General features: G+C 53.7%; 1 protein-coding gene across 1 annotated transcript in view; it reads right to left on the bottom strand.

The window, feature by feature from the left end:
- The window catches only part of ABCA3 (ATP binding cassette subfamily A member 3), a 32,071-nt gene that overhangs the window by 10,201 nt on the left and 4,136 nt on the right, over window positions 1-17,734 (bottom strand). Inside the window, exons 2-19 of the mRNA XM_066330007.1 lie at window positions 16,848-16,949; window positions 13,728-13,992; window positions 12,978-13,105; window positions 12,710-12,875; window positions 10,493-10,752; window positions 9,707-9,823; window positions 9,067-9,187; window positions 7,914-8,087; window positions 7,127-7,308; window positions 5,828-5,974; window positions 5,372-5,501; window positions 4,467-4,621; window positions 3,564-3,719; window positions 3,062-3,272; window positions 2,632-2,782; window positions 1,654-1,752; window positions 1,299-1,491; window positions 168-471 (exon numbers count right to left, since the gene is read on the bottom strand). Of these exons, the coding sequence (XP_066186104.1) occupies window positions 168-471; window positions 1,299-1,491; window positions 1,654-1,752; window positions 2,632-2,782; window positions 3,062-3,272; window positions 3,564-3,719; window positions 4,467-4,621; window positions 5,372-5,501; window positions 5,828-5,974; window positions 7,127-7,308; window positions 7,914-8,087; window positions 9,067-9,187; window positions 9,707-9,823; window positions 10,493-10,752; window positions 12,710-12,875; window positions 12,978-13,105; window positions 13,728-13,992; window positions 16,848-16,901 (3,013 nt within the window). The 5' untranslated portion in view covers window positions 16,902-16,949. The remainder of the gene's footprint in view (window positions 1-167; window positions 472-1,298; window positions 1,492-1,653; window positions 1,753-2,631; window positions 2,783-3,061; window positions 3,273-3,563; window positions 3,720-4,466; window positions 4,622-5,371; window positions 5,502-5,827; window positions 5,975-7,126; window positions 7,309-7,913; window positions 8,088-9,066; window positions 9,188-9,706; window positions 9,824-10,492; window positions 10,753-12,709; window positions 12,876-12,977; window positions 13,106-13,727; window positions 13,993-16,847; window positions 16,950-17,734) is intronic.

Genomic DNA, 17,734 nt, shown 5'->3' with positions numbered 1-17,734 from the left:
GACAGCTCTGCTCAGGTGAGGAGAGGTCCTGCCAGCAATGTGACACTCCCACACAGGGAAGAAAAGCATCAGATATGCCGCACCTGGGACATAAACCACCCACACCAGTGGCCCCTGGACACCCCACCAGACACCACCTTCTCCAGGAGTGCTCCCTGTGCCCTCACCCAGCACCTCCAGCGGTGACTGATGCTGAGCATCCAGCAGCTCCACATACTGCTCCGCCAGCCTCTGTGGCAGCCCCATGGTGCCCGACACTGAGAAAGGCACGACGGTTTGGCCGTAGGGCTCCAGGGTCAGCCGCAGCAGGGACGAGTCCCGCGGGCCCGGGAAGGTCTTGGCCACGATGAGGGCAAAGGCAGTGAAGATCAGAGGCACGAGAAACTGCGCCGCCACCATCTTCCAGTTGCGCCAGCTGTACATGGCCCGCTTCATGAACATGGCGTAGAACTGCTGGCAGCACAGGCAGAACTGCAAGGGGAGAGGCCGGGTCATGGTGAGCCCTGCCAGCTGTGGACACATCACCCCATGCAGCTGATGGGGAAGATAACCCCAAATCACCCCCATCCTGTACGCATCTGCCAGCCCACAGCAGAGTCTGCTCTCCAGCTAAGCCTATCAAGGGATTAGCAGGGCAGCTACCCAGCTCCAGCACATGCTACTCCATGGCTTCTGAACAAGTCACAGTCACTTTGAGATCTCAGGTGTTAAAAGCAGCTTTAGCCATGACCTTTAGCTTCCTCTACCTCCCAGCAGCTGAGGCTCAATCAGGATTACTGCAGGGCAGCTGAAGGCCAGAGTGACTGGGTGAGACACCTGTGAGTGCCCAGCCCAGCCCCTGCAAACAGCTTCTGTGCTTTTCAAAGCCAGCAACATCCTTCTCCTCCTCTGCCTTTGAGACATGCCCTTGAGAAGACAAGGGTTATTGATCACAGGTGCTGAGGCAGCGGGGCATGAAGGGCTGCCAGGGAACTGGAACACAAGTCTAGCGAGGGAAGGAAGATGGATTTTCTCATCTTCCTTCTGGAAAATGCCAATGATGGAACACCAGCAGGCGGAAAACCACATTAGATCACCTTCAAGAGCAACTTCAAGATTAACATGATGAGGGTGAAAGTGACCAACCCTACCAACCCTAAAAATCATCTGCAGATTCCAACCTGATCTCTGAATTGGATGCTCCAAACCACAAGCAACAAGAGCAACCGAGGAGGAAGCTCCACCTGGTAACCCTACTTCAAACCTTCCCCTTCACATGTCCCCTCCCTGTTTGTGCTGCACGGGCCCCCAGCACTGACCCCGGTGTTGAGCTTGATGCTGGAGCAGTCCTCAGTAATGAGCGCCCCGCTGTCATCCGTCATGTCCGTCATGCCACTCAGGCTGCTGGAGTCATCCATGGCCCAGTCGTTGGAGCGTCTCTCGTGCTGGTACTGCAGAGCAGGCAGCTGGATGGCCTGGATATCCATGCTGGAGTCCACGAGCTTCCCAACCCTGTGCCACGAGGGAAAGCGGGTGATGAAACAGAAATCCAGGCAGGATACAGCTGTTCCGAGCTGGGGAAGCCAAAGCCAAGACACCAAAGCCAACAAGTGCCCCAGAGAGCTGTGCTGGACATCACCAGATCACACGGGCACTGGTCATCCCTCCACCTACCTGAGGAACACCTCCTCCATGGTGGTGACTGAGGCCCCATAGCTGGCAATGCCCAGCTCCTCCCGCCTCTGCTCCAGCTCTGTGAACAAGGCCTCAAACCTGAGTGGAGAAGGGAGATTTCAGACACCAGCACTCATGGGAGGGGGCACTCAAGGGTGAAGGCCCTCTGGTCATCAGTTCTGCAGCTGGCTGGAGTCCTGCATGCAACCCCAGGGCGACCTGTGGCATTGAGCACACCCCTGACCCTGAGGACAGATTTTGGGCTCCACTAGCTGTTTGTTCTTGCTTCAGCTATCACAGAAAAATGGAAACACAAAAGGGTTTGAGTTGGAATGGACCTTACTGACCATCTCATCCCACCCCCTGCCATGGGCAGAGACACCTTCCACTGTCCTGGGCTGCTCCAAACCACATTCAGTCTGGCCTTGGACACTGCCAGGGATGCAGGGCCTGCCCACCGTCCCAGGGAACAATTCTTTCCCAATATCCTCTTTGTCCTGTCCCTCCATCCCTTGTCCCAAGTCCCTCTCCAGCTCTCCTGGAGCCCCTTTAGGCCCTGGAAAGGGCTCTGAGGTCTCTCTGGAGTCTTCTCCAGGTGAACACCCCCAGCTCTCCCAGAACAGGGAGGCTCTAGTCCTTGGAGCATCTCTGTGGTCTCCCTGGACTTGTTCCAGCAGCTCCACGTCCTGCTGCTGGTGCCTCCAGATCAGGAAGGAGCACTGCAGGAGGGGTCTGATGAGAACAGAGCAGATGGAGACAGTCAGCTCCCCTGACCTCCTGGGTCCACAGTTCTGATTTCAGAGCCAGTACATCCTGCCTCAACTGTGCCACCCTCAGCACTACAGGAAGAACTGAATCCAATTTTCCATGACCAGCACTGATGCAGGGAGCAGCTCCCCTCTCCAGGAAGCCTGTGAGACAGTGTGTTAAGACAAGGGGATCCCCTCAGGGAGGGGCAGCAGAGGACAATGCCATTACCTGTGTGTGCTCTCCTTGGGCAGGATGAAGGACAGCTCTGCCCCAGCATTACTCTCCATGGTGGCGTTGGGCACGTACTGGCAGATGAGGCGGGAGATCTCCCCCAGGTTGCAGTAAGGCTCCTTCACCATCACCATGTGATATCCTGCCCCTGGGGGGAGCCACGAGAGAAAGGAGAGGAGGGTCAATCCCAGCCCAGCCTGGCCGGGAGTGGGGGCTGGAAGAGAGAGTGATGCACAAGCACCAGGTACAGATACAGTGCAAGAGCAAATGTGGAGATGAGCCTCAGGAGAGGCTGAACAGCAGGATGGGGAGCAGCCAGCCAGCCATCAAGCAAGGAGCAGTGGATCCCCTCCCTGTTCTCTATTCCCCTGCTGCTCCTCCCTGGCCAGCAGAAGACACAGAGCACTGCCTGTTGCTGCTGCCGTACCATATTTGCGCTTGAGGAAGAGCGAGGAGCCGCAGCACTGCAGCTCGCCCTTGGCCATGATGGCTATGCGGTCCCCCAGCAGGTCTGCCTCGTCCATGAAGTGAGTGGTCAGCAGGATGGTTCTGTTGCTCCGCTGTTGCTGCAGGAGATCCCACGTGGCTCTGCGAGAAACTGGGTCCATCCCTGATGTTGGCTCATCCAGCATCACCACCTGCACACAGGAGATGGGTACAGGTCAGAAAGGGCTGGGAGAGGCCCAGCAGCACAGGAGGGGGCAACCTCAGGGCCCAGAAGGAGCCTTGGCCTCACAGTAATGATCTTGGGGAGCAGCTACCAGACAGCAGAGCCTCAGGGCATGACCCTCAGAGTGGGAGTGCTCCTGCCAGTTCCCCGCTGTCCTTGCTTCTCCCACCAGCTCACCATAGATGAGGGACAGCCTCAGAGCCACCCCAAGGACCTGCGCTGGCCCCAGGTGAGAGGGGAGACCACCAAAGCCACCTGCCTTGGAGTCTCCGATGAGGGCGATGCCGATGGACAGCTTGCGCTTCATGCCCCCGGAGAGAGCCTTGGTCAGGGAGCAGCGCTTGTCCTCCAGGTTGAGGATCCTCAGGATGTGGCTGATTTCCTCAGGACACTTGGAGGGTGGGTATCCCTTCAGCTGCCAGACAGGAGAAGGGACGGATGAGCCCACCTGCAGGGCTGTCAAACCCCACCACACCCACTCCTCCACGCACAAACAGCAAAGTGGGGAAGCAGAGATGGACTCCTGCCCACCCCTGCAGGAGCTGGCACAGCTGGCAGGGGTGGTTTCATGGAGCTGTGCTGTCTGAGACCCTCCACTCCTCCACCAGCCTGCAGATGAGGTGGGAAGAGGATGCAAGGGCTCTTCTGCTTATCATGGAATGACAGAATGGTTTGGGTTGGAAGGGTTCTTTAAGATCATCTAGGCCAGCTGCCCTGTCACAGGCAGGGACACCTTCCACTAGACCAGGTTGCTCCAAACCCCATCCAACCTAGCCTTGGACACTTCCAGGGATGAGGCAGCTACAGCTTGTCTGGGCACCCTGTGCCAAGGCCTCATCACCCTCACAGGGAAGAGTTTCTTCTGTATATCCCATTTAACCCTGCCCTCTCTCAGTGTGAAATTGTATCCCGTTGTCTTGTCATTCCAAGCCCTTGTCCAAAATCCCTCTCTTGGAACCCCTGTAGTCACTGCAAGGGGCTCCAAGGTCACCCTGGAGCCTCTTCTTCTCCAGGTGAACAACCCCAGCTCTCCCAGCCTGGCTCCAGAGCAGAGATGTTCCACCCTCTGATAATTTTTGGACCAACTTGATAGATCTCACAGCACTTCCTCACCTCCAGGTGCCTCCCCCAGGGCTGCCCCCCTGCTCAGTGCCAGGCTCACCCCTGCATAAAAGTGGAGGTGCTCTTCCACGGTCATGTTGTCGAAGAGGACGTCGTGCTGGGGACACAGCCCCAGGCTCCGGCGGATCAGGACCATGTCCTGGGAGATCTCATAGCCATTGATGTAGGCCTGCCCGCCCGTCGGGGAGTGCAGACCTGTGGGGAACAGGACACAGAAGCTCAGGGTGACTCCAGTGGCAAAGAGCCAGTGGAAATGTGGAGGGTCCTGATGAGCATACCCCCCCTGCCACCAGCTTTCTGCCAGAAAACAGAGCAAGTCTGTCTTGTGCTCAGGCTGGGTTATAACAGCTTCCTGCTGCCTGCAGGATGGGCTGCAGGGCACCCACCAGCTGGAACTGGGCCTGCCAGTGCAGAAAGGAGAGGAACAGGCAGGTTGAACATGGTTCTGAGCCATGCAGAGAGGCAGGCAGGGCCAGGGCAGAGCTCCAGGAAGGTCCCGTGAGCCCCCTGAGTTGCCAACGGCAGCTCAGAGCAATACAGACCAGAAAAGGACCATCAAAGGTCACTGTGTCCATCATGCCAAAATCGGTATCCTGGAGCCCAGTAGCTCAAAAATGACAAACACCAGCTCTACCTTATCTGCTTTATCATGGCAAAGCCTATGGAGAGCAATCCTGCAGCAGGTCCAGTCTTTTCTCATGGCTCTCCAGCACAAAACCTGGCCATCAGTTCACCCACTGGCTGACCCCACTCTTGTGGAGAGCTGAGCAGGGACTCCTCCATGCTCCTTCCACCTCCCTCTCCGTACCCTGGCACTCCTGGCTACTAGCTCAGCAAACTGAAGGTGTTCCAAGGGAGATCAAAAACCCCTTCATGCCTTCAGAGACAGGGTCTGGCTCTTCTTTGACGGTCAAGCCATCAGTTCCCACAGCAGGATGCTCCTACCTGTGAGCATGGACAGAGTGGTGGTCTTCCCAGCACCATTGTGTCCCAACAGGACCGTGATCTGCCCTTCGTACATGTTCACCGTCAGGTCCTTCACTGCCTCTTTTGTCTTGTTTCCCACTTTAAAGACCTGTGGAGATCACATCCACGAGTTGGTGCTGCACTTCAGCCACGTGCCTCAGCTCTACCCAGCAGGCAAAGCCCAGAATGCTCACAGGGTGTTAGCAGTAGCCAGTGGGTCTAATTCAGCTTAAATTCAGATGTCAGTAAGTTAAATACAGATGTCACTGCACCTCTAAATACCCAGCACTTCATCCCACCACAAAATGCAGCCAGCTCTGGGGAAGAGCCATACCCAGCCCTAGGGCAGCACAAGGATACACAAGCTGTCTGCAGGCAACAGATTTTACAAAACCAACATTACAGTGTGTTTGTGCCCTGCTGGGCAGTCAGTACCTTGGACAGGTGCTTTATTTTGATGCCTGACACGAGGTCAGCTGGTTCCTCCTCAATGTACTGACTCTTCAGGGCTTTCTCGGGGTCCTCCTCCTCCTCTTTCTCTTTCCCCACAACAGTCCTGGGCCGCCCACACCAGTATGAGGGCTGATGGAGGAGGGGAGAGGTAGAAATGAGGCACAGGCAGAGCCCATCTCTTCCCAGCCTTGGCCACCCTCTTCCTCCCACGCACACCTCCCAAAGATATCCCAGACTGCTCTCCTTGGCCTGGGAATTACCAACCAGAACATCTTCAGCAGGCAGGGCTGACATGATGGAACACCTCTTCCTGCCCTCTGGCCTTCCTCCATCTCTCCCTTACAGCAGGACTGCCTGTGATTACACAGCAGCTTTTCCCCATCTTCATCTCCATTGAAAAAATTCCACTGAGAAGCAAAATCACCCAGGCAGAATGATCCTGCCCAGGAGCGCCCATGGATGACCACCCCCTCCAAAACATCTGAGAAACTCTAAATACAGACTGGGGTCCAGCTGCTGCAGTAACAGCTCCTTTTTGTTGACCTGGCTCTCTAGGAATGAAACTAACTCTTTGGGACCTTAAATGCCAGTGGGAATAACAATTCAGTAACTCCTGGATGCAAAATCAGCTTTTGTCAATGGCCACATCTCAGTTTCTCTGGTCTGACTGCAGGAGGGAGTGAGACGCTGAAGTGAAGCCACTCTGGGATGAGAATTTAGATAAGCCTCTCTATCAAGTAACAAAGGATCCATCTCCAATATCCAAATAGAACATATCCTCTCTGCAGCCATGGAGCCACAGTGCTCACTGCAGCTGCAGCTGCTGAGGGTGATGCCAAGGGCTTGGCTTGGCAGAGTGAGGGCGACTCAGCTGATGAGGTGACAGTTGTCACCCAGCCCCTGGCATGTGGCGGCTGGCAGTGGGACACACAGGTCACATGCCTGCCTGCACGGCAGCACTCAGGGGTGTCAAATAGCTGGATCTGGCTGCTCCCACCTGAGGTTTCTCTCCAATGCCTTTGTTTGGGCCTGGAGACATTTAAGAACACCCTGCATGCCAGGAAGTGCTTCAGAGAAATTTAAAGCAAACACAACTTTCATCCACAGTAAAACCCTACAGCCGCATCAGCCTTTAGTGAGGACATGCTGCAGGCCCTGTGATTTTGTTGGCCAGATGGTGCCACCCTAGCCCATCAAACTGGCCTGCTGCATGGCACGGAAGTGGTGACTGTCCCAAGTGACACTCCTTAAGCCCAGGGCAGGGGTGTAAGCAGTGCTCACCGTGAGGAAGAAGTACCAGGGCTGTGGCACACCATACTCCCCAGGGAAGACGGCCTCCACATACCAGGCCACCACACCATAGAGCACCGAGTCCAGGAGCAGCATCCCCAACACCTGGGCCAAGGTGAAGTTGTCATCCACGCTGACAGGCTTCATGAGGTCCCTCCACTGGATGCCAGTCCCTGTGAGGCACACGGAACACTGCTACCTCTGCATCCCCAGGTGGGATCCATCTTGTCCAGGACTGGCAGAGAGCAGCCCCTCTGCCAGCTCACTGCTCCATAACCAGGAGCACCTGCACAGCTCTATGATCCTCTGCAGATGGAGGGAAAAGAGGCACTGACACCTCAAGGCTCCCCACCTTGCCATGCTCCTTCCATGCCATTCTCTGCCACTGCCTGGGAAGAAACAATCCCTTCTGCGGCATCATCCCTCCATCACTACAGCCACCAAGCTACCACCACACTTACTAAATGCATGGCTCTGCTCGAACCAACGGCAGACTCTTTCAAATTTAAGATATATATTTTGAAGGAGGAAATGCAACTGTTCCCAGGCATTAGAACAGAATTCCTTTAGTAATGAAAGTGAGGATGGCATTTTGCACAGATCAGGGGCACAGGGACAAGTTAGGAGAGCCCTGGTATGAGAGCAATCAGCTCTAGTAAGAAGAAGGTAAGTGCTTCTTCTCCCTGATGTCTTTCCACCAAGCCAGTCCCACCCCACCACAAAGTCAGGCAGACAGGAAGAGGATGCTCCTCTCCCAGGAACAGATGGCCCTGCTCACCTTTCCCTTCAAACATGCCGATGAGCTGTGCCCCCATGGCCATGGCCACGTTGGAGATGAGGCAGGATGCCAGCTTCTGGCTGTGGGACATTAGGTCGTAGCGGGGCGAGATGAAGAAGTAGGGGATGTAGGAGAAGAAGTAGAGGAAGCCGCCAGCAGCAGCCGCAACATTTGCTGCCAGCACAAGGAAAAACAGGAGGGAAAATGTCAGGGTGATGCCACCCATCACTCCTCACCAGCTTCCCATCCAGGGACATTCTAGATTTGTGCACAAAGCATGGTTATGTGAGGGCAGGACATGCCAACATCCCACAGCAAGGCAGGATCCTGACACCAACCCTGACCTCATGGGGGGCAGCTGCAGGAGCCTCCTGCCCATCCCAGAGCAGAGTCTGGGGTAAGCCAGACAGATGAGGCCCTAAGACAGGAGCAGGTCATGGTTCCAGGGAATGGTCTGGGTTGGAGGGGACACTAAAGACCACCTTGTCCCACACCCTGCCATGGGAAGGACACTTTCCACTGGACTAGACTGCTCCAAACCCCATCCAGCCTGGTCTTGAGCACTGCCAGGAATGAGGCAGCCACAGCTTCTCTGGGCACCCTGTGCCACGGCCTCAGCACCCTCACAGCCAAGAATTCCTTCCCATATCTCACCTATCCCTGCCCTGTCCTCTGGCAGTGGGAAGCCATTCCCCCTCATCCTGTCCTCCAGGCCCTTTCTTTATACACTTTTAAGTTTGAGCCTGCTTTGCTTTTTCTCCTAACTCTATCTCACAGCAGGAAAAGAGTAAATAATTCTAGTGGGCACTCAAACCACTACACTAATTGGTGCCCTGACTCAGATATCGAAATTGTCGAACCTGAAACCCCTACACAGCCCTCGTCTCAAGTCCCTCTCCAGCTCTCCTTTAGGCCCTGGAAAGGGCTCTGAGGTGTTCCTGGAGCCTTTTCTTCTCTAGGTGAACAGCCCCAGCTCTCCCAGCCTAAACCCAGAGTAGAGGGGCTCCAGCCCTTGGACCTGCTCTGGTTTGGGAAGCAACAGTATCCACACCCCTTTCTACACAATCCGTGGAAAATGCAGCCAAAAATGGGAAGAAATGCCCAAGTCTTAAGTGGTCAATAAGAAAAGGAGGCAGTGTGGGGAGAGACTCACCTCGTGAGAAGAAGGTGCTCACCATGAAGTTGAAGGAGATGGAGGAGATGGAGAAAATGGCAAGGAAGGTGAACACCAGGGTGGGGTCACTGTTGGTGAGCACCGCTCCCTGTTCGCTCACCTGCCAAGAAAATCTTGTGAAGCCCAGAGCTGCTGGAGCCAGCCATGGCTTTAGCAGCACAGACTTGATGTTCTCCAAGTATTGGAGACAAATGAGTGAGATGAGTGAGAACACCCAGAAATTCCCAGACCACTCCAGAGGGAGGAAATACAGATTGCTCTCGTGTGATGCAGGGTCTAAGGGGCAGGGGACACCCCGATCAGCACCCAGACAGCCCCCTCCTGTTTCTCCTGATGTGGGCACATCCAGAGGGGAGAGCTTGAGGCCCTCCAGAGGCTGTGGGAGCAGAGTGGTCCTGCTCTGCATGCACTGTCCCTGGGGCTCCAATCCCCACCTCCCTCCCTGGGGAGTCACCCTGCCATGAATACAACTGCGGGGCAGCACTGCCCATCTCAGTCTGGGAAACCCAAACTCCAGGCTTTGGAGGAGCCCTGGGACACCAGGACAGTCCCATGGTAGAGCAGCCCTGTCATCCCCATGCCTTGCCCCACAGCTCATGGCCTGGGGACAGACGCTCACCTTGACACAGAAGAGCACAGTGACGAAGAACACGGACACCAGGAGGAAGAGGAAGAACATGAGGAACCAGGCACTCCAGTGCAACCAGTTGCTGAGGCCCATCATGTGCATGTACTCCTGTGGGAGGTCACAGTGTCACCTAGGGCTGCACCTACTCTCCCCAGGCACGGCTGGGACAAGGCAGAGGTGGCTTTGCCTTGTGACACAAGCCAAGAGATGGCAGCCTCAGGGATCACCAGAGTGGTCCTGCACAGCTACGAGCATGGCATGGTGTCCCCCACATTGCCAAACAAGGGCTGCCATGACTGCAGCAGTCCCCAGAGAGCTGAGCTGAGCCCAAACCCAGATAGGGTGCCAGTGGTGCTACCGGGGCCACCCAGCACAGGGCAGGACACCCAACATCTGGGGAAAGCCAAACCCTGCTGTTGTAACCATGCAGCTGAACTCCAGGTGTTCCCACAGTACATGCACAACGCAAAAGGCAAAAATCTTCCTTCCAACAGGCTGAACTCTTGAATCCACAAACTCAGGAACCCACATTGCCCTCTCTCCCAGCCCAGGAGAAACACCACCCCTGTGGTCCAGCACCCCCGGGTTGCACAGCCAGGAGAGCCCAGCCTCCTCATGGCAGCAGGGTTAGCAACACTTCCCTGGGGCTTGCTAATCCGCTGCCATCCTCACCTCATGCTCACTGGCCCTACATTTAGCAGGGATTTTGTTCCTAATCTAAAGGTATCATCCATTGGGAAAGGCCCCAGGGGGAGAGGAGCACATCCCAGGGCTCACCTTCAGCTTCTTCTCCTTCTCGTGGACGACGGCGCGGACGATGTTGAGCGAGGTGTAGGTGAAGCTGAGCATGAGCAGCAGTGGCAGCTGGTTCTGGATGGCCAGCAGGAAGAGGTCGTTGACATAGGCTGGGAAGGGGAAGCGCTGCACCACCACAGTGATGTTCTCCAGCAGGCTGGCAGAGCTGGCACTGGCATGGTATTGCATGATGGCCCTGTCCACTGCATGCTGCACTGCCAGGAATCCCTCCCGGAGATAACCTGCACGGCAAGAGCCATCGGGAATAGAGATGTGTCTGAGCTTTGGAGGGACAAACAGCTTTGTGGGAAGGATTGCATGGGAAGAAGAACAGGGACTAAAATTGGAGTGCAGAGGAAAAGCAATATGAGCATCACTGTGACAGGGGACTGCGGAAGGATTGAAAACCACAGCAAATTCACGGAATCGCTGGTTTGGGCTGGAAGGGACCTAAAGTTTATCTTGTTCCACATCCTGCCATGGGCAGGGACACCTTCCACTAGACCAAACCGGTATCTTGCACAACCATCATTTCGAAGGAACTGCCAGGAAAACTCTCTTCATGGTTGCTGTCCTGCAGCATGGCTGTGATTTTGTAATGGGGAGCTTCTCTGTCACCATCACTCACCACAAGTCACTGGGCTTGCGTTTCACCTCTTTTTCTTTGTAAACCAAAAGAATAAACAACACTACACAGGTAGCAGTGAGAAAAAGTACATCCTGTGACTCACACATGTCGCTTACATTTTTGCGCATTGGAAAACACTGAAAATATTTTATTTTCCCAACAGCATCTCCCAAGTGGGAAGGGACCCACAAGGATCATGAGTCCAACCCCAGGCCCTGCACAGACACCCCAACAATCCCACCCTGTGCATCCCTGAGAGCATTGTCCAAAGGCTTTTGAAGCTCTGGCAGCCTTGGGGCCATGCCCATTCCCTGGGGAGCCTGGGCAGTGCCCCAGCACCCTCTGGGGAAGGACTTCTCCTAATATTCAATCTAAAGCTCTCTTGACACAGCTTTAGATAACAAAATAAACTTAAAATCGTTTATTTTTAAGTGGAATTGCTGCCAAGTGTTACCTGAATAGGAGCTTAAGTTCTCTTACAAAATCCCAAATGAACATTTTGAACGTGAGTCGGCTAAAATGACCCACAGAGAGAGAAGATAAAAGTGGAATTATGAGATTGGGAACTTTGTTTGATATTAACTCAGGTACTAAGCAAACACTCTGGGGTTCTGCTTTATTTACACACTGTGAGCAAAACCTGTTCACCCACTTCCTCGCCCTCACTCTCCCCGGACATTGCAATGGAACATAGAGGGAGAAATCCCACTGAGGGAAATATTGCCTTTGCCACCACAGAAGTTCCCAAAAATCCAGTCCTAAGCCAGCACCAGCTTCAACAATGTCCCTGCTGGCTCCTGCTCTGCCAGTGGTTTGGCTGCCCTTAAATACCTCAAACCACAGAACTGCTCTATTTACTTTTCAAGTACTTAAGCAGTACACTAAACACTGGGCAGTTTGGATTGTGAAATAAAATTTCCATTAAAAATCGAAATGGGAAAAGAATTAAATTTTAAAATTATTCATTCAAATTGGAATTTATTCTTATCCAACTCAGCTCAGCAGAGGTGCCCAGAGGCCAAGCAGTGCCCATGAAGTCACAGGATAAAATTTAAATAAAGGATAGCTATAAGGAATATAACAAAATTGTAAATATAGTCCAATTATATCTCAGTAATAAATAATAATTCAACAAAATAAAGACATATGACTTAATATATAAATAAATATTAAGAAGCTCTATAGTTAATACTATTATTTAAATGTTAATTTAAAATTGTGCTATTATTTGTTAAATTGCATAAAACTGAGTATAAACATATACAAACATGTAACCAATTAACTATTTATGTATTCATAAAGATTTAGATGTAAATTTACAATTTTTAATATCGATATAAATATTTAATAGTTTGCCTATTTATATAAAATAAATATATGCTTATAATAAACACATATTTAATTGCTTGCCTTTATACAGATACAAATTCAATGCTGGCATAAATATAAATCAATACTTCATAACAACTAACAGAATTTAATTACTTCTTTTAAATGAACCTATTTATTTAAAAGCTCAGAGCATGCCAGGTGCTGTAGGAAGGTGACCTCATGTCCTCAGCCGTGCTCACCTGGTGTCCCCCCATCAGCAAACTTGGCCTCCCGGGGCCCGGGCAGCTGGAAGAGCGGGAAGAGGTAACTGGTGTGCCAGTCCCTGTCCAGGTTGGGGTTCAGCCCCGTCTGCTCGCTCCGTGGCGCATTCCTCGGGCTGTACTTGAAGCGCAGCTCATACTCCACCTGCAAGGAGCACACGGAGGGTCGAGGTGGGTGGGACAGACAGCGGTGACACCCGGATGGCAGCTGGGTGGGGGATGCTGTCCCCACCTTCCCCTGGCTCACCTGGAGGGGCAGCGGGGCCGAGCTGTGCGGGAAATGGTGCCGGAACACGACGGCGGCCAGGACGTTGCCCGAGCGGTTGTCCAGCCTGACGTACTCCTCGAAGTCCCGCTCCGAGGGGAAGCCCTGAGCTGTGCAGGGGAAAACAGGGAGATGCAGGGATGGAGCACAGCAATGCAGCATGCATTGGTGCTCAGCCATCACCAGGAGCATCGTTGGGTCCATGACAGGAGGGATGTGCCGTGCCTGCTGTCAGACACGGGGGAGTTGCACAGGATGCTGCCCTGTGTATGCAGACATTCTTCCTCCTTGAGAGTAGGAGTCAACTTTCCCACAGAAAATCGTAATAGTTTGGAACACCAAGTGCTAAAATTTTCTGTGCCAAAAGATTTACAAAAATACTCTTTCACAGGGAAGCAGTGCCACCTTCTTTAACTGTTTTAGGGTGATATTTTTCTAGATGGAAACTGTAATAAAATGAGACCAAAAAGCAACCCAAAATCCGGTCATCTTAGTGGAAAAAAAATAAAAAATAAATTGAACTATAGCCTTGAAATTCAGGAAAAAATGGTGTTCCAGGAGCATGAGGATTTAGAATCAGTCACAGAACAGTTTGGGCTGGAAGGGACATGGAAGACCATCCAGCTTCAAGACCCTGCCATGGGCAGGGACACATTCCACTGGGCCAGGCTGCTCCAAGTAAGGATTCCCACCAATTTCTGGGGTGTGAGGGGCAGCCCCAGCCCTGCTCACCTCTGATATTGATGGGCAGAGCTCTCTCCACCGCCTCGGCGATGCTCCGGACGGCGCTGCTGTTGGAGGGGACATAAGCCAGCTCCCAGGGGTTGCTGGCATGCTGAGAGGAGAAGAAGCTGGGCAGGTCATCCAGAGACTCGTTGGGATAGAGGGTGGCGTTGGGGTGGCTGACCGAGTGCACACGGTGCCGCAGCGCGATCAGGATGGCCGCGAAGAGCAGCGGCAGGCACACCTCGATCACTGTCACCAGGATCTGCCGCTTCTGCAGGGCAGGAGAAAGACACAAACATGGGCAAAAGGATATAAAATATTTTATGTATCTATATATACAGACATCTAGATATCTACCATAGGTATGTATCTATACACAGATACCTATCCATATATAGTACACCCTCTCTTCTCAAGAGATAAAAAAGAAGACGCAAACACAGAAGGTAGACGAGCACAGTCACGAGGTTTGGGGCATGAGAACACCAAGGAGCAATAGCATTTTTACATTCCACAAGGTTTCACAACCTGGGTTTTTCCAGAGGCCAGGAATGACACTGTGCTGGTTCCCACATCCTTGAGGACTCTCCAGCCAAAGTGTCCCCTACCCTAAGCATTGCTCCAGCTCAAACCAGCCTCCATCAGAGCCTTCCTCACCATGCTGCTGGGTCAAATGACCAAGGCTGGTCCTTTGCTTCTTTCCTGTGCCCTGGGGCTCTGCCACATGCAGCAACACTGCTGGAACCAGTGCAACTTTTCCTGCTGGAGCTGAGTTGCTCCAGGCAGCTGGATGTGGGATCTGCATCCCAGGACGGGGCCCAGCAGAGCCTCTGGCTACAGGATGGCTACAGCACAGCAAGCTCACCTATGGGCATGCCCAAGCCACTGCTGCACTACACACATTGGCTCATATTTTTAATTGAGGTTCAAGTAACTGGAGAATTAATTCAAGCCCTGGACCTTCATCCATCAATTCCCCCAGGGCTACCTCTCCTGCATCACGCCCTCTAACTAGTAACACCCCCCACCAACACAGGTTTATTAGCATCCAACCAGGTCAATTGGCATTTCAAACTGGTGTCCCATGGTAACTGTGGTCATATGAGCAACCTGGTCTAGTGGAAAGTGTCCCTGCCCATGGCAAGGCAGTGGATGGATGTTCCCTTCCAATCCAAACCATTCTGGGATTCTGTGATTTCCTCCTGCAAACCAAGCTGCCTTCATCCCAGGCCAGGCTCAAGAGCAGCACAGCACACTCAGCCTCACACAGCACACTCACACAGCAGTGACAGCTCAGAGATGTCCCTGGCCACTGGGGTTCATGGCTGCTCACTTGGAGCACGTGCCTGGAGCAGCAGCAGCAGCATTAACCTTTTCTAAGGCCTCTGGCTAATGCGAGCTTCACAAGTCGTGGGGATTTTCCACCTCTCCTTTGCAAAGCTGGAAAGAGGAGCACCACTAGGAAAGAGGAGCACCAAGAGCTTTAGTCTCACAACTTTGCTGTTTCAGCAACTGGATTTTATCCAGCAGCCAGTAGGCAGGCTCAGGTGGGCAGAGTCTCCAGTGGGGCAGGTAGGGAGCCCTGAACACAGCCTTGACATCCTGGGAAGAGAGACAGCCCTGCAGGAACCAGGATGAATGGGATCTTGGACAATTTGTCAGGAGATGATATGGGGCCTACCATCACCCTGGTTCTCAGCACCCACTGCCAAAGCCCAAAACACCTCTTGGGGCTTCCCTTGGGAGGAACAGTCTGCTCTAGCCACAGCCAGCCCCAGTAGCACAGGCAAGAGGCAGCAGCTTTGGGCAAGCAGGGAAAAAGGAGCTTTCCCAAAGCTCATAAAAGCAAACGCTGCAGATGTCTGATGGGTTTATAATGCAGCCCTGGCAGCCCAGCTGCCTCTTGCTGATTTACTATGGTACTAAACCTCTCCCTGTCTCCTGGGCTGCCTCCAGAACAGTTCTCTGCCTCCCTGAACTTGCAGGCTCACACACATTCACCAGCCTTGCGGCAGAAATCATTCAAGCGCTGTGCTCCAGAGGTGACAGGGATACTCATCCATAATCACCACCTTCGCCTGGCTAGAGCAGCTCCGGAGAGCCCACGTGTGCCTGCATCCATCCTCACAGCAGGGTGGGGGTGACTTGCAAGCTCTGTGTCTTTATCAGGAACAGGACTTTTAGCTATATCCCAGCACAGTAGACCTGAGTCAGCTTGTGGTCTTGGAAAACACACTGAGATGTGTGCCCACCCCAGAGCACACCCAGAAAACAATGTTTTTCCCCTGCAGAGGGCATGGAGGATGCTCTTGGCTGCAAATCAGCCCTGCTGCCAGTCCCTTTCATCCCCTCCAGGCCCTGCTCCCTGTTCTGTGCCTGCCGGAAGGCCGGGTGCAGCCAGCACTTCCCTCTTCCTTTGGTTTATTTTTACAGCAACGCTGTGCTGAACTGCAGACGGGTAATTGAAAGTGTAAAGCCAGGCTGCAGCCACTCCTGCTCCCTCCTCTGCCCCCACACTCTGCCAGGGCTGGCTCCTGGTCCCAGCAGAGCCACAGCACCCGCCCAGTAACACCCACATGCTGCTTATAGGGGCTGCAGCTTTGGCCAGCACCAGCCAGGACCTGCTGGCCCTGAGGTGCCCAAATCCCTCAGCACCACCCAGCTGCCATGGTGGGAGATGGGCTGGTAGTGGGTTTAATATCTTTAAGACCCCAAAAAGCTGCTCCTGAAAGAGAGAAAGCAATGAAAGAAAAAACCCCAGGGCTCCAGTGGGTTTTGGAGGCACCAGCACTTCCAGAAGAAGTTGTGCAATGAGAAGCTCAAAAAACCCCACTGTCACATGGGTGGGGTGTGGGTTACCCTGTTCCAGGGAAACAGCAGCTGAGCTCATTGCCAGAGAGCAGGCGGGGGATGCTGGGGACAAGGAACTGAGTACATAGCACATAAGGTCACACAGCCCAGCACAAAAGACACCACGTGCACAAATAACCCAGCTTTCCTCCTTTCCTCCTCCCCAGCCCTGTGTCCATGGAGGAGGTTTCCTGGAGGAGCCAGAGGCTGGGCAAGCTCTGATATACCCCCATTCGGCAGTGTCAGAAGCAGCCCCTGGGTGGAGTGCCAGCCTACCTGCAGGATATAGTTCTTCCACAGCAGCAGCCTGAACTGCCTGAGCACAACCATCCTCCCATCAGAAGGGGTCCAGCGCTGCCACCACTGCTCCACAGGACCCTGGAGGAGAGGAGAGAGCCATGAGTGCCAGGTGCTAGTGGAGCCAGCAGTAGGAGGAGCAGCAGGAACCCACCCACATCCAGTCCAGGGCAGCTCTCTGCTTCCAGCCTAGTGCCACAGTAGCTGGCTTAACCCCAAATAGGGCAAAATAACTATTGTGTTCCCTCTGCTAAGAGTAAGAGCCCCTGGTTTCTGGCATGCTGTTCCCAGAGATGGAAGCTGCTGTTTCAATACCCGACCTGGGTCGTTCCCAGCAGCAGACAGGAACAGCTTTCCTCGAGCTGCAGGAGCACAGGGTTACAGAAGTGCAAACACCACCCCCAGGAAGGCTGTCAAACCTCTGGCAGCCCATTATTTCGGGATGGGTGGAGACTTCAAGTTGTGCCTCCACCTCCTGCCGGGCGAAGGGTTGGTTCTGCAACACTGCCGTGCTTTCCCAGCAGAAACTCTGCTCGGAGACGCAAGGATGAGAAAAGGGCAGGGAAGCACAAGGGAAGGTCGGTGCTTGAGGACGATCCCCCGCCACCTCCTCCCCCTCTCGGGAAGCATACACCATCCCTTCAAGTTGTTTATGTCTCCATTTGCAGTGGCATTTCCTGAGGAGCACTGTTGTCCCACCACAAGACTTGCTGGGATTTTGAGCTTGCAGAGCAGCACGGAGAAGAGGAAGGGGCAGCCCTGGCACAAGCACAGCCTCCTGCCCATACTGTCAGACTCTCGGCAGCTCCCACGGAGCAATGCCAGCGTCTGAGCACGGCAAATCCCGACAGGATCACAGCGGGCAG

The sequence above is a fragment of the Sylvia atricapilla genome, chromosome 15 (assembly GCF_009819655.1).
Source record: "Sylvia atricapilla isolate bSylAtr1 chromosome 15, bSylAtr1.pri, whole genome shotgun sequence".
Classification (NCBI taxonomy): Eukaryota; Metazoa; Chordata; class Aves; order Passeriformes; family Sylviidae; genus Sylvia; species Sylvia atricapilla.
The sequence above is the reverse complement of the archived record's forward strand: the minus strand, read 5'-3'. Positions and strand labels throughout refer to the sequence as shown.